This window comes from Babylonia areolata, chromosome 35 (assembly GCF_041734735.1).
Source record: "Babylonia areolata isolate BAREFJ2019XMU chromosome 35, ASM4173473v1, whole genome shotgun sequence".
NCBI lineage: Eukaryota > Metazoa > Mollusca > Gastropoda > Neogastropoda > Buccinidae > Babylonia > Babylonia areolata.
Window position 1 is genome coordinate 490,001 of NC_134910.1, and position 27,500 is coordinate 517,500.

Consider the following 27,500-nt stretch of genomic DNA (forward strand, 5'->3'; position numbering starts at 1 on the left):
GATAATAACAGCGAGAACGCTGCTGCTACTGATGATGATGCTGATGATGACGATAATGACGATGATACACCACCAACACATCAACAGCATAAAACCAAAACACCAGCCAAACAGGAAAAGGAAATCAAGGAAGAAAGTTGCCCAGGAAACACGTGACACCGTGACGTCAACCAGGGCACGTGACCGGACACAGCCCCACCCTCACTCCGCGTCATGGCCACGCCCACCTGCCCGCTGTTTCCATGGAAACCAGGGTCTGCTTAGTTTAATCTGTCGCGGACGGAAGACTTGTAGGGCTTGATGTCAGGACGACGGGTGCCCTGTCCGGGTGACGGTGCCCGTGCCCTGTCCGGGTGACGGTGCCCTGTCCGGGTGACGGTGCTCTGTCCGGGTGACGGGTGACGGTGCCCTGTCCGGGTGACGGTGCCCTGTCCGGGTGACGGGTGACGGTGCCCTGTCCGGGTGACGGTGCCCTGTCCGGGTGACGGTGCCCTGTCCGGGTGACTGTGCCCTGTCCTGGTGACGGTGCCCTGTCCTGGTGACTGTGCTCTGTCCTGGTGACGGTGCCCTGTCCGGGTGACGGTGCCCTGTCCTGGTGACGGTGCCCTGTCCGGGTGACGGTGCCCTGTCCTGGTGACGGTGCCCTGTCCGGGTGACTGTGCCCTGTCCTGGTGACGGTGCCCTGTCCGGGTGACGGGTGCTCTGTCCGGGTGACGATGCCCTGTCCGGGTGACGGTGACCTGTCCGGGTGACGGGTGCTCTGTCCGGGTGACGATGCCCTGTCCGGGTGACGGTGACCTGTCCGGGTGACGGTGACCTGTCCGGGTGACGGTGCCCTGTCCGGGTGACGGGTGCTCTGTCCGGGTGACGGTGACCTGTCCGGGTGACGGTGCCCTGTCCGGGTGACGGTGCCCTGTCCGGGTGACGGTGACCTGTCCGGGTGACGGGTGCTCTGTCCGGGTGACGGTGCCCTGTCCGGGTGACGGTGACCTGTCCGGGTGACGGTGCCCTGTCCGGGTGACGGTGCCCTGTCCGGGTGACGGTGCCCTAAGTGACGGTGCCCTATCTGGGTGACGGTGCCCTGTCTGGGTGACGGGTGACGGTGCCCTGTCCGGGTGACGGTGCCCTGTCTGGGTGACGGTGCCCTGTCCGGGTGCCCTGTCTAAGTGACGGTGCCCTGTCCGGGTGACGGGTGCTCTGTCCGGGTGACGGGTGACGAGGAAGAAGACGAGGAAGAGGAGGAAGAAGACTGATTGATTAATCTGTAATGGGTAAAGAATTAGGCGCAGTAAAGGCCTTTTTACAATTCTGCCCACTTTACAATACAAAACATAAAATTAAAGAAACAAAACGAAATAAGATAGAATAATAAGAACGACGAACGAGAATAGTAACTGGACTAGTCCATTAAAAATAACAAAGCAAAGAAAAGAACAATTGTTACATTATCACGTACGTATGTGTTCGCGCGCGCGCGCGCGCGCGCACACACACACACACACACACACACACACACACACACACACACACACACACACATGATGAAATAAGTAAACAAAGACATACGTACACATTTACACCCACATACTCAAACACCTACACACGCACTTACTGTTCAATTGCTGGCACGATCACACATACATTCAACTTTTCATTCATCATGGCATGGCAGCTGGTGGACTGAGTTCCAGCAAGTATTTGCAAAACAAGTAGAAAAAGAAAAAGAGAAGGATGAGAAGAAGAAGAAAAAGAAGAAGAAGAGGAGCAGGTGGACGAGGAGGAATAACAAGAAGAAGAGGAGGAAGAGGAGGATTGGAAGGAGGAGGAGGAGGAGGAAGAGGCAAAGCCTTCAAGACTCACATTTGCTTCGCTCTTTATCCAGTCACAGAATAATGGGGAGGGAGAGAGAAAAAGAAAAAAGAAAAAAAGAGAGAGATTTGAAAAATCGTTGAAAAGTGCTCTGTATTATATATGCTATATGAAATAAGCTTGGGAACAGAAGTTACGTGAGCGGGATCGAAGCATGCATGTTTAGTTCCGAAGTAAACAGACTGACCCTCAAGGACGCGGCGCATCTGACGTCATCTGACTAAATTCAACACTGAAAGCAATGTTGACGTTTCCTTCTTTGTGCGATAAATAGATGTGATTGTAGTGGACGTAATAACGCAACTTAAATCATGTTTTTGTGTGTTTTGTTATATCTCAATTATTCTTTTATTTCGGCGGTAAAGGAGACTTTGCTATCCCTTGCACAACAGGTGTTTCAGTTGTCATGTACCTGTACACAACAGCTGTTTCAGTTGTCATGTACCTGTACACAACAGCTGTTTCAGTTGTCATGTACCTGTACACAACAGCTGTTTCAGTTGTCATGTACCTGTACACAACAGCTGTTTCAGTTGTCTCTCTGTCTCTGTCTGTCTGCCCCCCTCTCTATCTGTACTGTCTGTCCCCCTCTCTATCTGTCTGTCTGTCTGTCTGTTCCCCTCTCTCAGTGTTCTGTCTGTCTGTCTGTCTGTCCCCCCTCTCTCTGTCTGTCCCCCCTCTCTCTGTCTGTCCCCCCCCTCTCTGTCTGTCTGTCTGTCTGTCCCCCCTCTCTGTCTGTCTGTCCCCCCCTGTCTGTCTGTCTGTCCCCCCCTGTCTGTCTGTCTGTCCCCCTCTCTGTCTGTCTGTCCCCCCTGTCTGTCTGTCTGTCCCCCCTGTCTGTCTGTCTGTCCCCCCTGTCTGTCTGTCCCCCCTGTCTGTCTGTCCCCCCTCTCTGCCTGTCTGTCCCCCCTGTCTGTCTGTCCCCCCTGTCTGTCTGTCTGTCCCCCCTGTCTGTCTGTCTGTCCCCCCTGTCTGTCTGTCCCCCCCTCTCTGTCTGTCTGTCCCCCCTCTCTGTCTGTCTGTCCCCCCTGTCTGTCTGTCCCCCCTCTCTGTCTGTCTGTCTGTCCCCCCTGTCTGTCTGTCCCCCCTCTCTGTCTGTCCCCCCTCTCTGTCTGTCTGTCTGTCCCCCCAGTCTGTCTGTCCCCCCTCTCTCTCTGTCTGTCTGTCCCCCCTGTCTGTCTGTCCCCCCTCTCTCTCTGTCTGTCTGTCCCCCCTGTCTGTCTGTCCCCTCTCTCTCTGTCTGTCTGTCCCCCCTGTCTGTCTGTCCCCCCTCTCTGTCTGTCCCCCCTGTCTGTCTGTCCCCCCTGTCTGTCTGTCTGTCCCCCCCTGTCTGTCTGTCTGTCCCCCCTGTCTGTCTGTCCCCCCTCTCTGTCTGTCTGTCCCCCCTGTCTGTCTGTCCCCCCTGTCTATCTGTCTGTCTGTCCCCCCCTGTCTGTCTGTCCCCCCTCTCTGTCTGTCCCCCCCTCTCTGTCTGTCCCCCCCTCTCTGTCTGTCTGTCCCCCCCTGTCTGTCTGTCTGTCCCCCCCTGTCTGTCTGTCTGTCCCCCCTCTCTGTCTGTCTGTCCCCCCCTGTCTGTCTGTCTGTCCCCCCTGTCTGTCTGTCTGTCCCCCCTGTCTGTCCCCCCTGTCTGTCTGTCCCCCCTCTCTGTCTGTCTGTCCCCCCTGTCTGTCTGTCCCCCCTCTCTGTCTGTCTGTCCCCCCTGTCTGTCTGTCTGTCCCCCCTGTCTGTCTGTCTGTCCCCCCTCTCTGTCTGTCTGTCCCCCCTGTCTGTCTGTCCCCCCCTCTCTGTCTGTCTGTCCCCCCTCTCTGTCTGTCTGTCCCCCCTGTCTGTCTGTCCCCCCTGTCTGTCTGTCCCCCCTCTCTGCCTGTCTGTCCCCCCTGTCTGTCTGTCCCCCCTCTCTGTCTGTCTGTCCCCCCTCTCTGTCTGTCTGTCCCCCCTGTCTGTCTGTCTGTCCCCCCTGTCTGTCTGTCTGTCCCCCCTGTCTGTCTGTCCCCCCCTCTCTGTCTGTCTGTCCCCCCTCTCTGTCTGTCTGTCTGTCCCCCCTGTCTGTCTGTCCCCCCTCTCTGTCTGTCCCCCCTCTCTGTCTGTCTGTCTGTCCCCCCTGTCTGTCTGTCCCCCCTCTCTCTCTGTCTGTCTGTCCCCCCTGTCTGTCTGTCCCCCCTGTCTGTCTGTCCCCCCTCTCTCTCTGTCTGTCTGTCCCCCCTGTCTGTCTGTCCCCTCTCTCTCTGTCTGTCTGTCCCCCCTGTCTGTCTGTCCCCCCTGTCTATCTGTCTGTCTGTCCCCCCCTGTCTGTCTGTCCCCCCTGTCTGTCTGTCTGTCCCCCCTGTCTGTCTGTCTGTCCCCCCTGTCTGTCTGTCCCCCCTCTCTGTCTGTCCCCCCTCTCTGTCTGTCTGTCCCCCCTCTCTGTCTGTCTGTCCCCCCTCTCTGTCTGTCTGTCCCCCCTGTCTGTCTGTCCCCCCTCTCTCTCTGTCTGTCTGTCCCCCCTCTCTGTCTGTCTGTCCCCCCTCTCTGTCTGTCTGTCCCCCCCTGTCTGTCTGTCCCCCCCTGTCTGTCTGTCCCCCCCTGTCTGTCTGTCCCCCCTGTCTGTCTGTCTGTCCCCCCTGTCTGTCTGTCCCCCCTCTCTGTCTGTCTGTCTGTCTGTCCCCCCTGTCTGTCTGTCTGTCTGTCCCCCCCTCTCTCTGTGTCTGTCCCCCATCTCTGTCTGTCCCCCCTCTCTTTCTGTCTGTCCCCCCTCTCTGTCTGTCCCCCCTCTCTTTCTGTCTGTCCCCCCTCTCTGTCTGTCCCCCCTCTCTTTCTGTCTGTCCCCCCTCTCTCTCTGTCTGTCCCCCCTCTCTGTCTGTCCCCCCTCTCTTTCTGTCTGTCCCCCCTGTCTGTCTGTCTGTCTGTCCCCCCTCTCTCTCTGTCTGTCCCCCCTCTCTGTCTGTCCCCCCTCTCTTTCTGTCTGTCCCCCCTCTCTGTCTGTCCCCCCTCTCTTTCTGTCTGTCCCCCCCCCCTGTCTGTCTGTCCCCCCCCTCTCTCTCTGTCTGTCTGTCCCCCCTGTCTGTCTGTCTGTCCCCCCTCTCTCTCTTTCTGTCTGTCCCCCCCTCTCTCTCTGTCTGTCTGTCCCCCCCTCTGTCTGTCTGTCCCCCCCCTCTCTCTCTGTCTGTCTGTCCCCCCCTCTCTCTCTGTCTGTCTGTCCCCCCCTCTGTCTGTCTGTCCCCCCCTCTCTGTCTGTCCCCCCCCTCTCTCGCTCTCTCTCTGTCCCCCCCTCTCTCTCTCTCTCTGTCTGTCCCCCCTCTCTGTCTGTCTGTCCCCCCTCTCTGTCTGTCTGTCCCCCCTCTCTCTCTGTCTGTCCCCCCTCTCTCTCTGTCTGTCCCCCCTGTCTGTCTGTCCCCCCCTCTCTGTCTGTCCCCCCCCTCTCTCTGTCTGTCTGTCCCCCCTGTCTGTCTGTCCCCCCTGTCTGTCTGTCTGTCCCCCCTCTCTCTCTGTCTGTCTGTCCCCCCCCTCTGTCTGTCTGTCCCCCCCTCTCTCTGTGTCTGTCTGTCCCCCCCTCTCTCTGTGTCTGTATGTCCCCCCCCCTCTGTCTGTCTGTCCCCCCCTCTCTGTCTGTCTGTCCCCCCCCTCTGTCTATCTGTCCCCCCCTCTCTCTCTGTCTGTCTGTCCCCCCCTCTCTCTCTGTCTGTCTGTCCCCCCCCTCTCTCTCTGTCTGTCTGTCCGCCCCCCTCTGTCTGTCTGTCCCCCCCTCTCTGTCTGTCCCCCCCTCTCTCTCTCTCTCTGTCTGTCCCCCCCCTCTCTCTCTCTCTGTCTGCCCCTCTCTGTCTGTCTGTCCCCCCTCTCTGTCTGTCTGCCCCCCCTCTCTCTCTGTCTGTCCCCCCTCTCTCTCTGTTTGTCCCCCCTCTCTCTCTGTCTGTCCCCCCCTCTCTCTCTGTCTGTCCCCCCTCTCTCTCTGTCTGTCCCCCCCTCTCTCTCTCTGTCTGTCCCCCCCCTCTCTCTCTGTCTCTGCCTGTCTGTCTGTCCTCCTCTCTCGTCTCTGTGCCTCTGTCTTTCTCTTTCTTTCTGTCTTCCTCTGTCTCTCCCTGTCTGTCTCTGTCTCCCTCTGTCTATCTGTCTCTTTCTTTCTCTCTCTGTTTCTCTGTCTCTGTTTCTCTCTCTGTCTCTGTCTGTCATTCTCTCTCCCCCCTCTTCCCCTCACTCTTTTCTCGGCTTTTCCATCTTGTTCTCTTTGTCTCTGTCTTTCTCTCTCTCTGTGTCTCTGTCTTTCTCTCTCTCTGTGTCTCTGTCTTTCTCTCTCTCTGTGTCTCTGTCTCTGTCTGTCTTTCTCTCTCTCCCTCTTTTCTTTCTCACTCTCACTTTCACTCTTTTATTTCTTTGTAAAGAGAGAAACGAACAGACAGACAGACAGACAGACAGACAGTAGAAACGCTTCCATAAACACTGGGGAAGACATTTTGGTGGAAAATCAATACTGACCAGGGTAGAGCACTGGGTTTTCGTCTGTCGCAGACAAAGGTCAGTGCGTGAATTATATACATATGTATTTCTATATATTATGGGAATACATCGATATAGACTTTGCTTTAACATCGCACCCTTCTGTCCATCTGTCTGACTGTCTATCTCTCTGTGTATATATATGTATTTGAGTGTGTGGGCGTGAGTGTGTGCGTATGTATTTGTTCGCTTGTTTTATTGTGTGTGTGTTGAAAGTATGATCGCTGAATCTGTTCTTCTTACTATAACATTCTTGCAATAAAAATGGAAGAGATAAACATGTTGACTCAGCTGATTCCTATGTTCCTGTTTTCGCCAAGAGCTCAACCTTCTCATTATAAAAAGAAAAGAAAAAAAGGCCACACTGTGAAGGAATCCATATAAAAGTCATACTGGTACCCCTCACTGAGAGTAAATGAATTAGATGTATAATTCCAACAATAATTTCATATCTACTTTCCAGTATGAAGATTTGATAGGATTAATTACTTGGGGTCGACACAAAAAGCAATTTGATTTTTTTTAATCGGGTAAAAAAGAAAAACAACTCCAAAATACAATGCCATAAGTACTGCAACTAGCTCCGCGGTAAAGATTGACTCTTTACCCCACGTTATAAAACTTTTCTGCGTTTAGGCCAGGTATGATATATGCGGCACCAGCATTATTGTTTAATACAGAACCATCTGTATAGACCATCTGGTGGTTTGGATGTTTATCATATAAGTGGATTCGAGCATAGGATGACAATAAATTCATGTTTTCAGTCTTTGTCACATTCGTTTAATCAATATCAAATCGGGCTCTCTAGAGTTCCCATCAATATCAAATTGGGCTCTCTAGAGTTCCCATCAATATCAAATTGGGCTCTCTAGAGTTCCCATCAATATCAAATTGGGCTCTCTTGAGTTCCCATCAATATCAAATTGGGCTCTCTAGAGTTCCCATCAATATCAAATTGGGCTCTCTTGAGTTCCCATCAATATCAAACTGGGCTCTCTAGAGTTCCCATCAATATCAAATCGGGCTCTCTAGAGTTCCCATCAATATCAAATCGGGCTCTCTAGAGTTCCCATCAATATCAAATTGGGCTCTCTAGAGTTCCCATCAATATCAAATTGGGCTCTCTAGAGTTCCCATCAATATCAAATCCGGCTCTCTTGAGTTCCCAAGGAAGAATAGGAGATATAACACAGTTTTGAAAAATCATGCTCCCGATTTAGATCAGAGCTTGTTATAGTAGTATGTACTTATAGTCATGTAAGAGGCTATGGCCCTAGCTCTTTTTGGAAAGTCAGTATCGGACAAGATTTGGTTCAGGTTTCAAATCATTTTCTACTGCAGAACTTCTCAAGACGAATCTGGTGCGTTGGAGGTACTTGTGTTCTTCAAGTGGTGCTACTTCAGCAGCACTGTGCGTTTCAATACATGAAGCAGAACTGTTCGACCTACCAAGAACACTAACAAAAAATATTGTACTTGTCCAGAATGCTGATGACATATGTATTTGGATGAAAGCAGCATTAAGAAAGTGTAAACCAGCTGGATCTTTAAACCATACAAAAAAACCTAATTTCTGATTATGATTGAAAACGGTTTGCAGATGTCTACTAAAAATCGCATATTATGCTTTTTAATAATGGATCAAATCCAATGCCTATCTTTGAGATAGATGATACATCCCTTGGGTATAGAAAGGTGGTGAAATTCCTTGGAGTATATCTGACAGCAAAACTAACATACGAAGAATATTTTTACAAAAGCAAGAAAAACGTTAAACTTTTCAAAGATTACAAGTAAGCAATCTTGGGGACAAGACAGTTTAACACTTTTGGGCCTATCTACATCGCTTATTCGATCAAAACTAACTTGTGCCCAAGAAGTTTTTTTCGATGCCCCAAAATATCTATTGAAAAAACTCCAAAGTATAGACTGCAAAGGATAGAAACCAACACTTGGTATACCAGTTCATGTGTGTGTGTGTGTGTGTGTGTGTGTGTGTGTGTGTGTGTGTGTGTGTGTGTGTGTTTGTGTGTGTGTGTGTGTGTGTGTGTGTGTGTGTGTGTGTGTGTGTGTGTGTGTGTGTGTGTGTGTGTCTGAGTCTGTGTCAGTGTGTGTGGTGTGTGCCAGTGTGTGTGTGTGTGTGTGTGTGTGTGTGTGTGTGTGTGTGTGTGAGTGTGTGTGGTGTGTGCCAGTGTGTGTGTGTGTGTGTGTGTGTGTGTGTGTGTGTGTGTGTGGTAAAAGACAGTGAATTTCTGGAACTAACAAAATGGTACAATTATAACAAATAAAATAGCAAATCAGTATAAAAAGACGATCCTTTTCTGGAACGAAGTGAAAATGAATAAAGAAAGGACGAAAATAAGACCAAAAACGCAGAGAAAGAAACAGTAGTCATAACACATCGTTACTAAATTCTTCAATTCTGAAAACAGTTGTTGTTTTTCTGGAGCAGTGATTTGAACACAAAAATCGTTGTCACAGCAAATAATCAAATAATCAATAGATCAATGAAAAAAAGGCCTTCAGTTTCCACAGTGCAAGTTGAAAAATGAAGAAGAAAAGAAAAATTCCCTAACGGCAAAGACTTTCCTCCAAGCATACAACAGAAAAGATGACAGGTTAAATTCCCTAACGGCAAAGACTTTCCTCCAAGCATACAACAGAAAAGATGACAGGTTAAATTCCCTAACGGCAAAGACTTTCCTCCAAGCATACAACAGAAAAGATGACAGGTTAACTCTTTCCATACGAACGGCGAAAGAGACGACGTTAACAGCGTTTCACCCCAATTACCATCATCAAAATATTGCAAGCGGAAGGCTCTTATACTGAAGACGTGAATGTTTACAAAGAATACCACAATTCTGACGACGGAAGCTAAAGGCTGGGTCATTCAGACACCCACTGGACATCCGAGGGGTCTGTGTAGAGGAGAAGAGAGGACTGGCCGTACTGAGTGAGTTAAATTCCCTAACGGCAAAGACTTTCCTCCAAGCATACAACAGAAAAGATGACAAGTTAAATTCCCTAACGGCAAAGACTTTCCTCCAAGCATACAACAGAAAAGATGACAGGTTAAATTCCCCAACGGCAAAGACTTTGCTCCAAGCATACAACAGAAAAGAAAAAAGGAAAAAGAAACAGCTTGTTTGAGGAATATATGTGATGCCAAAATGAAAGAATGAACAAAGCGAACAAACAAATGAAAGGATGAATACATAAATAGACCCATAAATGAATAAATGAATGAATAAATAGATAAGGGGCAGCAACGAACGACTGGAAGAAATCATTCAAAAGCCCACGTCTCAAGACGTCAAATCTCCTGGACAGACAGAACCAACAAAAAGTCTACAGCTTATTTGGCAACAAATCTCCTGGACAGACAGAACCAACAAAAAGTCTACAGCTTATTTGGCAACAAATCTCTTGGACAGACAGAACCAACAAAAACTCTACAGCTTATTTGACAACAAATCTCCTGGACAGACAGAACCAAGAAAAAGTCTACAGCTTATTTGGCAACATATCTCCTGGACAGACAGAACCAACAAAAAGTCTACAGCTTATTTCCTGGACAGACAGAACCAACAAAAAGTCTACAGCTTATTTGACAACAAATCTCCTGGACAGACAGAACCAACAAAAAGTCTACAGATTATTTGACAACAAATCTCTTGGACAGACAGAACCAACAAAAACTCTACAGCTTATTTGACAACAAATCTCTTGGACAGACAGAACCAACAAAAACTCTACAGCTTATTTGACAACATATCTCCTGGACAGACAGAACCAACAAAAAGTCTACAGCTTATTTCCTGGACAGACAGAACCAACAAAAACTCTACAGCTTATTTGACAACAAATCTCCTGGACAGACAGAACCAACAAAAACTCTACAGCTTATTTCCTAGACAGACAGAACCAACAAAAAGTCTACAGCTTATTTCCTGGACAGACAGAACCAACAAAAAGTCTACAGCTTATTTCCTGGACAGACAGAACCAAGAAAAAGTCTACAGCTTATTTGACAACAAATCGCCTCGACAAAAACACGGTCAACAACGATGAGAACGAAGAGGCCCCGAAATGTCAATGTATGTAAATTACACCCACGCTGACGTCACTTTGACGCATGCGCAACATGTCCGCTGGCGCTGTCACTTGCCATTAAACAAGGCCTTGCTGGTGAAGGGCAAGTGTGGTTGGCTGGGGTGTGGGTGGTGGTGGGGGCAGGCAGAACAGAGGGGGGAGGGAGGTGGGAAGAAGAATGACGGTGAAAGTGGGCGGTGAGGGAAGGAGAGACTGAAATAACTCCTGTGCCGGTCAGCATCAGAAAACAGACTGAACTAACCATGAAGCAACACACACAGAGACAGACCTGAACAGACTGAACTAACCATGAAGCAACACACACAGAGACAGACCTGAACAGACTGAACTAACCATGAAGCAACACACACAGAGACAGACCTGAACAGACTGAACTAACCATGAAGCAACACACACAGAGACAGACCTGAACAGACTGAACTAACCATGAAGCAACACACACAGAGACAGACCTGAACAGACTGAACTAACCATGAAGCAACACACACAGAGACAGACCTGAACAGACTGAACTAACCATGAAGCAACACACACAGAGACAGACCTGAACAGACTGAACTAACCATGAGGCAACACACACAGAGACAGACCTGAACAGACTGAACTAACCATGAAGCAACACAGACAGAGACAGACCTGAACAGACTGAACTAACCATGAAGCAACACACACAGAGAGCAGACCTGAACAGACTGAACTAACCATGAAGCAACACACACAGAGACAGACCTGAACAGACTGAACTAACCATGAAGCAACACACACAGAGACAGACCTGAACAGACTGAACTAACCATGAAGCAACACACACAGAGACAGACCTGAACAGACTGAACTAACCATGAAGCAACACACACAGAGACAGACCTGAACAGACTGAACTAACCATGAGGCAACACACACAGAGACAGACCTGAACAGACTGAACTAACCATGAAGCAACACACACAGAGACAGACCTGAACAGACTGAACTAACCATGAAGCAACACACACAGAGAGAGACCTGAACAGACTGAACTAACCATGAAGCAACACACACACAGAGACAGACCTGAACAGACTGAACTAACCATGAAGCAACACACACAGAGACAGACCTGAACAGACTGAACTAACCATGAAGCAACACACACACAGAGACAGACCTGAACAGACTGAACTAACCATGAAGCAACACACACAGAGAGAGACCTGAACAGACTGAACTAACCATGAAGCAACACACACACAGAGACAGACCTGAACAGACTGAACTAACCATGAAGCAACACACACAGAGACAGACCTGAACAGACTGAACTAACCATGAAGCAACACACACACAGAGACAGACCTGAACAGACTGAACTAACCATGAAGCAACACACACAGAGACAGACCTGAACAGACTGAACTAACCATGAAGCAACACACACAGAGACAGACCTGAACAGACTGAACTAACCATGAAGCAACACACACAGAGACAGACCTGAACAGACTGAACTAACCATGAAGCAACACACACACAGAGACAGACCTGAACAGACTGAACTAACCATGAAGCAACACACACAGAGACAGACCTGAACAGACTGAACTAACCATGAAGCAACACACACAGAGACAGACCTGAACAGACTGAACTAACCATGAAGCAACACACACAGAGACAGACCTGAACAGACTGAACTAACCATGAAGCAACACACACACAGAGACAGACCTGAACAGACTGAACTAACCATGAAGCAACACACACAGAGACAGACCTGAACAGACTGAACTAACCATGAAGCAACACACACAGAGACAGACCTGAACAGACTGAACTAACCATGAAGCAACACACACAGAGACAGACCTGAACAGACTGAACTAACCATGAAGCAACACACACAGAGACAGACCTGAACAGACTGAACTAACCATGAAGCAACACACACAGAGACAGACCTGAACAGACTGAACTAACCATGAAGCAACACACACAGAGACAGACCTGAACAGACTGAACTAACCATGAAGCAACACACACAGAGACAGACCTGAACAGACTGAACTAACCATGAAGCAACACACACAGAGACAGACCTGAACAGACTGAACTAACCATGAAGCAACACACACAGAGACAGACCTGAACAGACTGAACTAACCATGAAGCAACACACACAGAGACAGACCTGAACAGACTGAACTAACCATGAAGCAACACACTGAGAGACAGACCTGAACAGACTGAACTAACCATGAAGCAACACACACAGAGACAGACCTGAACAGACTGAACTAACCATGAAGCAACACACACACAGAGACAGACCTGAACAGACTGAACTAACCATGAAGCAACACACACAGAGACAGACCTGAACAGACTGAACTAACCATGAAGCAACACACACAGAGAGACAGACCTGAACAGACTGAACTAACCATGAAGCAACACACACACAGAGACAGACCTGAACAGACTGAACTAACCATGAGGCAACACACACAGAGAGACAGACCTGAACAGACTGAACTAACCATGAAGCAACACACACAGAGACAGACCTGAACAGACTGAACTAACCATGAAGCAACACACACAGAGACAGACCTGAACAGACTGAACTAACCATGAAGCAACACACAGAGACAGACCTGAACAGACTGAACTAACCATGAAGCAACACACACAGAGACAGACCTGAACAGACCAGACCGGGTGATTTCTTCAGATAGGCCATAGACCCAACTGAAGGGGTGCAAACAGAGTACAGTGATCAACCAACCCCTTTGTCTGCAGAAAAGCAAATACAGCATGCTTAAGGTATGAATACATTGATAATGCAGAGTTTATGTATCATCTCTTATCCGTTTGACAGATTTTTACAGACGTATTGCTAAATGTTTACTTGTTCACTAGAGAGAGAGAGACAGAGAGAGAGGGAGAGAGAGATAGAGAGAGAGAGGGCAGAGAGACAGAGAGAGGGAGACAGAGAGAGAGACAGACAGACAGACATATAGAGACAGAGACAGACATATAGAGACAGAGAGAGAGAGAGCCAGAGACAGACAGAGAGACAAACACAGACAGACAGACAGACAGAGAGGAAGAAGAAGAAAAAAATGTAGAAAGAAAACGAGACAAAAATATCCGGTAACAGAATACCGAAGAAAAAAAAGAGAGGGAAAAAAACCCAAAACAAAACAAACAAAAAAACGCAAGAAAAAAATAATTATACCAAACCGCATAAATACACAATTATTCTTAAAAGCGAGGGAGAGATATTGACAGAAAGAACGGATACATATAGATAGAAAGAAAGAAAGAAAGAAAGAAGGAAGGGAAGAAAGAAGGAACGAAAGAAAGCAAGAAAGAAAGCTGCACGCAGAAGAGAAATGACTCACTGAACGACAAAAGTACGTAGTGGGGAAAATAACAAAACAAAAAAGAAAGAAAAAAACAAACAAACCGAGACAAGTACAGAATAAGAGAGAGAAAGAAACAGAAAAAAGAAAGACAGAAAGACAAAGAGACAAGGAGCAACAGCAGAACAAACATCAAGACAAACAAGACAAACATCAAGACAAGCATCAAGACAAACAAGACAAACCGAAGGCGAAACACACATCAAGCTGGCTAACGTACCAGAAACCTTGTTACAGACGTTTCAGAAGCTGAGACACGGATACGAACAGTGTGATATTATCAGCTGGAAGGGGCATTATTTTTCAGAAAAAAACCCAAGTCAAACAAAAACAAGACAGTTCAGTTCAGTTCAGTTCAGTTACTCAGGGAGGCGTCACTGCGTTCAGACAAATCCATATACGCTACACCACATCTGCCAAGCAGATGCCTGACCAGCAGCGTAACCCAACGCTCTTTGTCATGAAACAGAACCCCCCCCCCCCCAGCAACAACACCATCATTGTTTTAGTGATGTCACTACCAGTTTAATGGGTCATTATTTCTGTGACCAGGTGGGTTATCATTGTTTTAGTGATGTCACTACCAGTTTAATGGGTCATTATTTCTGTGGCCAGGTGGGTTATCATTGTTTTAGTGATGTCACTACCAGTTTAATGGGTCATTATTTCTGTGACCAGGTGGGTTATCATTGTTTTAGTGATGTCACTACCAGTTTAATGGGTCATTATTTCTGTGACCAGGTGGGTTATCATTGTTTTAGTGATGTCACTACCATCTCTCTCTCTCTCTCTCTCTCATATCCATCAGTCAGTCTCTCTCTGTGTGTGTGTGTGTGTGTATGCGTTCATTATCATATTCCTTCTGCAGGACTTATTTCTTTTTTGTTTTATTTTCTCGCTTTCTCCCCTTTTGATCAAATATAATATGTGTTACTGTAACTGATGTAGATTAGCAAGGACAAGTTGGAAGAATGGGCCATGCCTTTATAAAAAAAAAATGTTTTGAGTTCTGAGTTATCTCTCTGTCTCTCTCTGTCTCTGTCCCTGTCTCTGTCTGTCTGGCTGGCTGGCATTCTGTCTCTCTGTCTCTGTCTCTCTGTCTGTCTCCCCTCCTCTCTCTTTCTCTGCCTGTCTGTCCGTCTGTCTGTCTCTGTCCCTCTCTCTCTCCCTGTCTCTTTGTCTGTCTCATCTGACTGACTGTGTTTCTGTTCTGATTTCAGCAGCCGATACGCCCAGAACAGTGAAGGAGGTATGTATGCTTTCATTCCGTCCTGCTGTCCCCCCTTCCAGCTGAATCTCTTTCCCTCTCCCTTCTTTTCTCCCTTTCATTCTCCCTTTCATTCTCCCTTTCATTCTCCCTTTCATTCTCCCTTCCATTCTCCCTTTCATTCTCCCTTTCATTCTCCCTTTCATTCTCCCATCCTTCCTCCCTTCCATTCTCCCTTTCATTCTCCCTTTCATTCTCCCTTCCTTCCTCCCTTCCATTCTCCCTTTCATTCTCCCTTTCATTCTCCCTTCCATTCTCCCATCCTTCCTCCCTTCCATTCTCCCTTTCATTCTCCCATCCTTCCTCCCTTCCATTCTCCCTTTCATTCTCCCTTCCATTCTCCCTTTCATTCTCCCTTTCATTCTCCCTTTCATTCTCCCATCCTTCCTCCCTTCCATTCTCCCTTCCATTCTCCCTTCCTTTCTCACGATATGTTTGTTCTTGTTGTTGTTTTTTCTCGTCCTTTCTCTGGTTTTTCTGTCGTCTCTGTTCGCTTTTCACTCCAGGCTTTCTTCTTACTTTCTCGTTTTCCTCTTCGTTCTTCTTCTTCCTCCTCTCCTTTTTCTCCTCCTCCTCCTCCTCCCCCTCCTCCTCCTCCTCCTTCATCATCTTCTTCTTCTTCTCTACTCTCCGGTTTCTTATATCAGGCGTTTATGTTACTGTTGAGACTTTTTTGTCTTCGAACGTCAGGTTTTGTTTACCCCCTTTTGCAATGTCTTTTATGGTTGGTTTGTTGTTTGTTGATAGTTAGCTTCACACACACACACAAACACACACGCGCGCCCGCGCACGCACGCACACACACACACACACACACACACACACACACACACACACACACACATCATAGATACAAAATGTAAAATTGGCAGACGTTTATTTCATTCCCATTCCCATCAAGCTGTCTGTCTGTCTTCTCTGTCTCTCTTTGTCTCTGTCTGTCTGTGTCTTCCTCTCTGTCTGTCTTCATCTCTGTCTCTCTTTGTCTCTGTCTGTCTGTCTGTCTTCCTCTCTGTCTCTCTTTGCCTCTGTCTGTCTCTCTCTGTCTCCTTTTGTCTTTGTCTGTCTGTCTGTCTGTCTTTCTCTCTGTCTGTCTCTGTCTCTCTCTGTCTCTCTTTGTCTCTGTCTGTCTCTGTCTCTCTTTGCCTCTGTCTTTATCTCTGTCTCTCACTCACTCTTTCTTCGTGACTTTCTTCTCCTCCTTTTCCACGCTACCTCGACTTGTTTTCTTTGATGTTCTTAACAACTCTGACCTCTGACACCCCACCCCACTTCCTTTTCCTGGTGATCTGATTACACAAAGATGGCTCAGTTCCCACAGTTACCATCTTTTCCCCGTCGCTGTACATTGGGCCAAACGACGTTACTGGTCTCGTAAGAGCTACACCACATCCCACCACCACCTCACCCCAACACCCCATCACCACCCCCACCTCCAGGTTGCTTCACAAACTGCCCCGGGGCCAGGGAGAGCACATTTCACACTCTTGTGAAACAGGGTGTGGACAAAGGTGTCGGTCGGGGTAAAGGGGGGGGGGGGTTGAGGGTTGGGTATGAGGGGAGAGTGTGTGGGTGGGGGTGGGGTGTGGGGCTTTAGGGGATGGAGGGGGGAGTTGAGGGTTGGGTATGAGGGGAGAGTGTGTGGGTGGGGGTGGGGGGTGGGGCTTTAGGGGATGGAGGGGGGAGTTGAGGGTTGGGTATGAGGGGAGAGTGTGTGGGTGGGGGTGGGGTGTGGGGCTTTAGGGGATGGAGGGGGGAGTTGAGGGTTGGGATGAGGGGAGAGTGTGTGGGTGGGGGTGGGGTGTGGGGCTTTAGGGGATGGAGGGGGGAGTTGAGGGTTGGGTATGAGGGGAGAGTGTGTGGGTGGGGGTGGGGGGGTGGGGCTTTAGGGGATGGAGGGGGGAGTTGAGGGTTGGGTATGAGGGGAGAGTGTGTGGGTGGGGGTGGGGGGGTGGGGCTTTAGGGGATGGAGGGGGGAGTTGAGGGTTGGGTATGAGGGGAGAGTGTGTGGGTGGGGGTGGGGTGTGGGGCTTTAGGGGATGGAGGGGGGAGTTGAGGGTTGGGTATGAGGGGAGAGTGTGTGGGTGGGGGTGGGGGTGGGGGGCTTTAGGGGATGGAGGGGGGAGTTGAGGGTTGGGTATGAGGGGAGAGTGTGTGGGTGGGGGTGGGGTGTGGGGCTTTAGGGGATGGAGGGGGGAGTTGAGGGTTGGGATGAGGGGAGAGTGTGTGGGTGGGGGTGGGGTGTTGGGGGTTAGGGGATGGAGGGGGGAGTTGAGGGTTGGGTATGAGGGGAGAGTGTGTGGGTGGGGGTGGGGGGTGGGGCTTTAGGGGATGGAGGGGGGAGTTGAGGGTTGGGTATGAGGGGAGAGTGTGTGGGTGGGGGTGGGGGGTGGGGCTTTAGGGGATGGAGGGGGGAGTTGAGGGTTGGGTATGAGGTGAGAGTGTGTGGGTGGGGGTGGGGGGTGGGGCTTTAGGGGATGGAGGGGGGAGTTGAGGGTTGGGTATGAGGGGAGAGTGTGTGGGTGGGGGTGGGGTGTGGGGGGTTAGGGGATGGAGGGGGGAGGTGAGGGGTATGAGGGGAGAGTGTGTGGGTGGGGGTGGGGTGTGGGGCTTTAGGGGATGGAGGGGGGAGGTGAGGGTTGGGTATGAGGGGAGAGTGTGTGGGTGGGGGTGGGGTGTGGGGCTTTAGGGGATGGAGGGGGGAGGTGAGGGGTATGAGGGGAGAGTGTGTGGGTGGGGGTGGGGTGTGGGGCTTTAGGGGATGGAGGGGGGAGGTGAGGCTTGGGTATGAGGGGAGAGTGTGTGGGTGGGGGTGGGGTGTGGGGCTTTAGGGGATGGAGGGGGGAGGTGAGGGTTGGGTATGAAGGGAGAGTGTGTGGAGGGTGGGGGGTGGGGGGTGGGTGGCTGTGGTAATGTGCATCCTGTAGAAAATTAGGTTCTGTCTTTTCGGGCTGAAAGGCACACGCTTCGCTTCATCATGTGAAGGCAATGGGAAGCCGCGTTCACTCCACGTGATGAAAGGAGGGACAACAACAACAACAAAGAAAAGAGAAAAGAAAATACGGAGAGAAATGTGGGGGAGAAGAAAGGAGGAAGAAAGGAGGAAGGGAATGAAGAAAGAAGGACAATGAGGAAAGAGGGAGGGGGGAGGGAGAGAAAGTGGGAGGGTGAAGGGAGAGAAAGGGGGAGGGGGGAAGGGAGAGAAAGGGGGAGGGGGGAAGGGAGAGAAAGGAGGAAAAGAGGAAGGGGTAAGGGAGAGAAAAAAGATGTTCTTGTCCCTGATTCGTCCCATAAAAAAGAAAAAGAAAACATGTGAAAATGAGGAAGAAGAAGAAAAAGAAGAAGAACAAGCAGAGGAACAAGCAGAAGAAAAAGAGGAAGAAGAGGAAGAGGAAGAAACACACTGAATTCTTCCAGAAACACTGAAAGTAAGGTACAGCGGAGTACAGGGGGTACTGATGAACAGAACGACATTCAGGGTGGGCTTCTCACGTCTGGCCCACAGGTCTTTCTGCTGACATGGTGAACAACATTCCCTGAAGCACACACACACACACACACACACACACACACACACACTCACTCACTCACTCACTCACACACACACACACACACACACACACACACACACACACACACACACACACACACACACACACACACACACACACACACACACACACACACACACACACACACACTCACTCACTCACACACACACACACATACACACACACGGGCGCACACACACACACATACACACACACACCACACCACACCACACCACACACACACACACACACCTTCCTCTCTTATATCCGCCGTATTAGCCTCGTTTGGACACTAAATCAGGCGTGGTATTATTGACCACTGGCCCAAACCACAACAAAGGAGTAGGCTCCCCTCCTCACATCCCTCCTATCCACCCCCCTCATCCCCCCTCCACTGTCTCCCCACACCCCTCCCCCCTCATCCCCCCTCCACTGTCTCCCCACACCCCTCCTATCCACCCCCCTCATCCCCCCTCCACTGTCTCCTCACACCCCTCCTATCCACCCCCCTCATCCCCCCTCCACTGTCTCCTCACACCCCTCCCCCCTCATCCCCCCTACACTGTCTCCCCACACCCCTCCTATCCACCCCCCTCATCCCCCTCCACTGTCTCCTCACACCCCTCCTATCCACCCCCCTCATCCCCCCTCCACTGTCTCCTCACACCCCTCCTATCCACCCCCATCCCCCCTCCACTGTCTCCCCACCCCCCTCCTATCCACCCCCCTCATCCCCCCTCCACTGTCTCCTCACACCCCTCCCCCCTCATCCCCCTCCACTGTCTCCTCACACCTCTCCCCCCTCATCCCCCCTCCACTGTCTCCTCACCCCCCACCCCCCTCATCCCCCCTCCACTGTCTCCTCACACCCCTCCCCCCTCATCCCCCTCCACTGTCTCCTCACACCCCTCCCCCCTCATCCCCCCTCCACTGTCTCCCCACACCCCTCCTATCCACCCCCCTCATCCCCCTCCACTGCCTCCTCACACCCCACCCCCCTCATCCCCCCTCCACTGTCTCCTCACACCCTCCTATCCACCCCCCTCATCCCCCTCCACTGTCTCCCCACACCCCTCCCCCCTCATCCCCCCTCCACTGTCTCCCCACACCTCTCCCCCCTCATCCCCCCTCCACTGTCTCCTCACACCCCTCCCCCCTCATCCCCCCTCCACTGTCTCCCACACCCCTCCCCCCTCATCCCCTCCACTGTCTCCTCACACCCCTCCCCCCTCATCCCTCCTCCACTGTCTCCCCACACCCCTCCCCCCTCATCCCCCCTCCACTGTCTCCCCACACCCCTCCCCTCCTCTTTCCTCTTCTCCATCCTCTGTTTTCTTCTGTTTATTACTTCTTTTTTTTCCTTCTTCTTCTATCTTCCTCCTTCTTCCCCTCCTCATCCTTCTTATTATTCTCCCCCTCCTCCTCCTCCTCCTGCTTGTTCTCCTCCTCTTCCTTCTCCTCCTTCTCCTTATCCCCGTCATCCTCTTCTTCCTTCTTCTTCTTCTTGTCAACGGCACTCCTCTGTTTAGGAAGAACGGAAAAGAGTGTATCTGATGGACAGGAAGTTATCAAAAGAAAAACGGGAGTCACGCCCCCTTGACGAGAAAAGAGAGTTTCCTACCTTTAAAACTTTGTGAAAGGCAGCGAAAATGTCTCCAGACCATGGGGGAGGGTAGGAGAGGGAGGTAGGGGGTGGAAAGGTGTACAGAAGGTATGGGGGAAGTGGGGGTGTGGGGGTGGAAGGCTGGTCAACAACCTGTGGCGACAGAGTGACGGACAGCAGCACGTGAAAGAGAGAAGCGTAGCAGGAGGAGACACACCTGCTGAAGGAACTGCCGGCGCTGTTTGCTGCCACTTCAACTCGCGTGCAGCGCGATAGACCACACAACACACACACACACACACACACACACACACACACACACGCACGCACACACACACACAAACACACACACACACACACACACACACACACACACGGGCAAAGAATACAAAAAATAAGAAAAAAGATGAAAAAAAGATGATGATGATGTTACTACTACTACTACTATTACTACTACTATGACGATTACCACTACGACTACGACTTCTACTACCACAAATAATGATAATACTGATTATAATAATGATGCTAATGATACTAATAATCACAATGATGATGATAATAATAATAATAATAATGATAATAATAACGGTGACGACGATGACGACAACAACAACAATGCTGACAGTACAAAGGTGTCAGACCAGCCTTCTACAAGTGCTTCATCGATGACTGCCTTGGCCTAGCCACCGGCCCCGTAGATTCCCTTCAGACCTTCATCTACTTCATGTCTAACTTCCACCCTGCCTTAAAATTTACCCACACCATCTCCAACTCCTCCGTCCCGTTCTGGACATCCTTGTCACCATCCAACCCACCTGCAATTTTCTGACCACAAGTGTCTTCTATAAGGAGACTGACTCACATTCGTACCTCTTGTACTCCTCCAGTCACCCCCAGGCCTGCAAAAACAGCATTCCCTTCTCCCAGTTCCTTCGGCTCTGACGCATCTGTAGTGATGAGCTGGATTTTGAACATCAGGCTGAGAGGATGGTTGGCTTTTTTCTAGCCAGACAGTACCCTGAGGCCTTGATCCAGAGAGGCCTTGATAAGGCCCGCGCCATCCCCCACTCCCAGGCACTGATGCCCCGAGAACACACAGAAAAGGATGAGCGTATTGCAGCTGTCCTGACCTTTCACACCCACAACCTCCCTGTACGCAGCAGCCTTCTCAACAATTTCCACCTTCTTAAGTCTGACACCCGCTTGAGTGAGATATTTCCCCGCCCACCCCTCATTGCCTTCAAGAGAGACACCAACCTAAGGGACCACTTGGTGCGAGCTGCTGTTCGTAGATCTGGGCCCCCTCTCCCTCCTGGTACCAGTCCCTGTGGCCGGAAGGGGTGCAAAACATGCCCCTTCGTGGATACTTCCACCACCATCACGGGTCCCACTGGGAAATTCACAGTCAGGGCGCACTTCGACTGCCAGTCCGAGAACCTGGTGTATATCCTCACTTGCACCCTTTGTGCCAAAAAGTACACTGGTGAAACCTACCGCAGCCTGAACGAGCGCTTCCCTGAACACCTGCGCTCCATGCGCCTTGGCTACAGTGACCCAGTGGGCACCCATTTCAACAGCCCCATTCACAGTTTTGCCCATGCGAGGATCGCTGCTGTCTGGCAGAACCAGTCCACTGGCCTGTACCGGCGCTTCATGGAGTCCACCGTGATTGCCCGCCTTGGTACCCTCGCCCCAGCTGGACTCAACACCAAAGAGTGACGGCAGCGGTCTTCCAGACATTCTCTAACCCCTTTCTGATCCTTGCCCTCTTTCTCTTTTCCTCTATTTATCCGCCACCCCTCATCCCGTTTTTTGTTTATATACTTTATTATTTCATTTTATTGTATTTATCTATTTATATATTCCTCTGTGTGTGTGTGTGTGTGTGTGTGTGTGTGTGTGTGTGTGTGTGTGTGATTTGTTTTGTTTTCGTCTGTGTATGTGTGTGTTTGTGTGTGTGTGTGTGTGTGTGTGTGTGTGTGTGTGTGTTGTTTGTGTGTGTTTGTTTGTTGTTGTTTTGCTCTTGTTTTAATTTATGTATTTACTTTTGTTTTTATTTGTTTTTTTGTTTGTTTGTTTTTTCTTTTTTTTTAAATTATATATATATGTATATATATATATTTTTTTCTTTATTATTTTACTTTCTTGTTCATATGTCCCTAACACTAACAGTCTCTTCCACCCCCTTCCCCCACTCCTGCCCTCTCACCCCCTGCCCACCTTCCCTCACCCTTCCCTTTCAGAACCCTTTCTTTCCCTCATACATTCACACTGACAGTTCTACTCACCCTGCTTTGGGTCCTTTCCTGTGACTTCTCATCACTTTCCTTTCCTGAACTTTACTCTCTCTCCCTCTCTGTCTGTACCTTTCTGTCTGTCACTCACTCATTTCATTTGCCAGAAGAGCTTGTGGCTCGATACGTCGCCTCTGTTATCCCAAGTAAGTCGACTTTTACCAAGATTTTTTTAGTCTTCCTCCCACTGATGACAACAATAACAACAATAAGAACAACGATAACAGCAACACCACCACCAACGGCGCTAATAACGAAGAGAAAAGGTGCAGGTGAGTATCAGGACCAGACACGGGAATTGGAAGAAGAAGACAGCGAGGACCCACTTCACCCAGATGTTGATGGCTGAAGGGAAAACCCCTTCTGATTGCTGCCCTTGGGCTGTCGTCCTGTTGTCATGACAGTCAGTCACACCATTACAATCAGTCACACCATGACAATCATTCACAATCATTCACACCATGACAATCATTCACACCATGACAATCATTCACAATCATTCACACCATGACAATCATTCACAATCATTCAGACCATGACAATCATTCAGACCATGACAATCATTCACACCATGACAACCATTCACAACCATGACAATCATTCACACCATGACAGTCATTCACACCATCACAATCATTCACAATCATTCAGACCATGACAATCACTCAGACCATGACAATCATGCACACCATGACAATCATTCACACCTGACAATCATTCACAATCATTCAAACCACGACAACCATTCACAATCATTCAGACCATGACAATCATTCAGACCATGACAACCATTCACAATCATTCACACCATAACAACCATTCACAATCATTCAGACCATGACAATCATTCACAATCATTCACACCATGACAACAATTCACAATCATTCAGACCATGACAATCATTCAGACCATGACAATCATTCACAATCATTCACACCATGACAATCATTCAGACCATGACAATCATTCACAACCATGCACACCATATCATTCACAATCATGCACACCATGACAATCATTCACACCATGACAATCATTCAGACCAAGGCAAACTCTTGAGGAACAGAGTGACATGAATATATACATAACACACACACACACACACACACACAAACACAAACACCCCCCCTTTCTAAACACACCTGAGCCAGTTGAAGCCTTCCACATGCCCTTTGAATCTAGGACAGTTCAAATCGATGATTGTTGGTCTTCATCTCTCTCTCTCTCCTTTCTCTCTCTCTCTCTCTCTCTCTCTCTCCAAAAATAGATATAATCAGCACAAGCAATCAGGCTCTTAACACGAAAAGGGATGATAAACTTATACATGATATATTTATCTCCTCCTCACTCTCACTCTCCTCTCTCGCTTCCCCCTCTCTCTCTTTTCGTCTCTCAGTATCTCTGTCTGTCTCTCCATCTCTCCCCATCTCTGTTTCTCTACTTCTGTGTGTGTCTCACTCTCTCCCCTCTCTCCCCTCTCCCCTCTTTCCCTCTCTTTCTCCACCCACACAAGAGTGTGTGTCTTTCTCTACCCCCTCTTTCTCCCTACCTCTCTCTCCCTCACTCTGTTTCCCCTTCTCTCTCTCTTCCTCCCTCTCCCTCCTTCCCTCTCCCTACCTCCCCCCTCTCTTCCCCCCCCTTTCTCTCCCTCGCTCTCTCTCCCCCCCCCTTCCCTCTCTCTCTCTCTCTCTTCCTCCCTCTTCCTACCTGTCTACCCCTCTCTCTCCCTCACTCTGTCTCCCCCCTTCCCTCTCTCTCTTTCTTCCTCCCTCTCCCTTCCTCCCCTCTCTCTCTCCCCTTCTCTCTCTCTCTCTTCCTGCCTCTCCCTCCCTTCCTCTCCCTTCCTCCCCCCCTCTCTCCCCTTCTCTCTCTCTCTCTCTTCCTCCCTCTCATTCCCTGTCCACCCCCCTCTCTCTCCCCCCCTTCCCTCATCTGCCTACCTCTCTCCCTCCCTCTCTCTGTCTCTTTCCCTCCCCTCCCCCTCTCTCTGTGTCACACAGACCAAGCAAGCCTCCCCCATGCATTATGCACACACACCATACAGTTATGTCGCCACCCGGGGAGCGTCCCGTCTCTTTGTCCTCAGGGGGAAGGGGGAGGGGGGGGGACAGAGGGGCTGAGGGTGGTGGTGGTGGAGGTGGTGGTGCTGACAGCAAGCCCTGTTGGTCAGAATGAAGCATTCTTTCTGTGTGGGTGTGAACGCCACCCCGTGGGCAGCAGTGCTGATGATGGTCCTTGTTTGTGTGGCGTTGGTCAGGGAGCTCGTTGGGTGACTGCAGGTAGCTGGTGACAGACAGACAGATAGGTAGGTAGATAGGTAGATGGATGGATAGATAGATAGATAGATAGATAGGCAGATAGATATATGGATGGATGGATAGATAGATAGATAGATAGACAGACAGACAGACAGACAGATAGATAGACAGACAGACAGACAGACAGACAGACAGACAGATAGATAGATAGAGAAAGAGAGAGGGAATGAGATAGATTGACAGAGAGAGAGAGAGAGAGAGAGAGAGAGAGAGAGAGAGAGATGGAAAGTGAGCGAGAGTGATAGAATGAGAGAGAGACAGAAACAGAGAGAGAAAAACCTAGAGACTGAGAGAATGAGACAGAGAGAGGCTGAGGAGAGAGAGAGAGACAGAGACAGACAGACAGACAGAGAGACAGAGAAGGAGAAAGACAGAGACAGAGAGAAAGACAGAGGGCTGGAGAGGACAGGAAACTCAATTTCAGGTCATAATTAAAAACTTAGTTACCTTCCATGTTGTCCTACAGCATGGATATTTGTGTTGCCCGCAGGGAATTGACAGACACCAACACAAACAGGACTGCAGGAAGACACCCAGCTGAGAGAGACACAGACAGGGAGACAGACAGAGACACAGACAGGGAGACAGACAGGGAGACAGAGAGGGAGACAGAGAGGGAGACAGAGGGGGAGACAGACAGAGACACAGACAGGGAGACAGACAGGGAGACAGACAGGGAGACAGACAGGGAGACAGAGAGGGAGACAGACAGGGAGACAGACAGGGAGACAGACAGAGACACAGACAGGGAGACAGAGAGGGAGACAGAGAGGGAGACAGACAGGGAGACAGACAGAGAGACAGACAGAGAGACAGAGAGGGAGACAGACAGAGAGACAGACAGAGAGACAGACAGAGAGACAGACAGAGAGAGAGAGGGAGACAGACAGGGAGACAGACAGGGAGACAGAGGGAGACAGACAGGGAGACAGACAGGGAGACAGACAGGGAGACAGACAGGGAGACAGAGACAGACAGAGGGAGACAGACAGGGAGACAGACAGGGAGACAGACAGGGAGACAGAGGCAGACAGAGGGAGACAGACAGGGAGACAGACAGGGAGACAGAGGCAGACAGAGGGAGACAGAGGGAGACAGACAGGGAGACAGACAGGGAGACAGGCAGGGAGACAGACAGGGAGAGAGAGACAGACAGAGGGAGACAGACAGGGAGACAGACAGGGAGACAGAGGCAGACAGAGGCAGACAGAGGGAGACAGAGGCAGACAGAGGCAGACAGAGGGAGACAGACAGGGAGACAGAGGCAGACAGAGGCAGACAGAGGGAGACAGACAGGGAGACAGACAGGGAGACAGGCAGGGAGACAGAGAGGGAGAGAGAGACAGACAGGGAGACAGACAGGGAGACAGGCAGGGAGACAGAGAGGGAGAGAGAGACAGACAGGGAGACAGACAGGGAGACAGACAGGGAGAGAGAGACAGACAGGGAGACAGACAGGGAGACAGACAGGGAGACAGAGGCAGACAGAGGGAGACAGACAGGGAGACAGACAGGGAGACAGAGGGAGACAGACAGGGAGACAGACAGGGAGACAGGCAGGGAGACAGACAGAGAGACAGACAGGGAGAGAGAGGGAGACAGACAGGGAGACAGACAGGGAGACAGAGGCAGACAGAGGGAGACAGACAGGGAGACAGACAGGGAGACAGAGGCAGACAGAGGGAGACAGACAGGGAGACAGACAGGGAGACAGACAGAGAGACAGACAGGGAGAGAGAGGGAGACAGACAGGGAGACAGACAGGGAGACAGACAGGGAGACAGACAGGGAGACAGACAGGGAGACAGACAGGGAGACAGAGGCAGACAGAGGGAGACAGACAGGGAGACAGACAGGGAGACAGACAGGGAGACAGGCAGGGAGACAGACAGGGAGAGAGAGGGAGACAGACAGGGAGACAGACAGGGAGACAGAGGCAGACAGAGGGAGACAGACAGGGAGACAGACAGGGAGACAGAGACAGATAGAGGGAGACAGACAGAGAGACAGACAGGGAGACAGACAGGGAGACAGACAGGGAGACAGAGGGAGACAGACAGGGAGACAGGCAGGGAGACAGACAGGGACAGAGAAAAAGAGGGATGTATGCATATATGTGTATACAGAGAGACAGACAGACAGAGACAGAGGCGGAGACAGAGAGACAGAGAGATGGAAGAAGAAGTAGAAGAAGAAGAAGAAGATCAACAACAACAACAACAACAACATGGAAACAACAACAACAACAACAACAACATGGAAACAACAACAACAACAACAACAACAACAACATGGAAAGTTAGCAGAAGGCAGTCCCTATCCTGAGAACAACAAACTAACACACTCACAGCAACTAACACTAACTATATTCCTTCTAACACACTCACAGCAACTAACACTAACTATATTCCGTCTACAATTCTGTATGTGACTGCTGTTGGAAACTAAAACTAAGAATATACTGGCAGAATCGTCGTAAATTCCATCTTTAAATCTATATCATTTGTGTTTGCCTAAGTTAAACTGATAAAATTCAGTTTGTAATTTTCAGCGATGAGCTCGCTAAAACTGACCCTTTTCAGGTGACTTAAATTAAGATTA

At 49.9% G+C, this 27,500-nt stretch overlaps 1 protein-coding gene across 2 annotated transcripts in view; it reads left to right on the plus strand.

The window, feature by feature from the left end:
* The window catches only part of LOC143277833 (uncharacterized), a 79,674-nt gene that overhangs the window by 2,618 nt on the left and 49,556 nt on the right, over positions 1–27,500 (plus strand). The window contains exon 2 of one of the 2 annotated variants that reach the window (XM_076582743.1): positions 15,083–15,111. In XM_076582743.1, coding sequence (XP_076438858.1) covers positions 15,083–15,111 — 29 coding nt within the window. The remainder of the gene's footprint in view (positions 1–15,082; positions 15,112–27,500) is intronic. The other variant, XM_076582744.1, reaches the window with a different exon arrangement.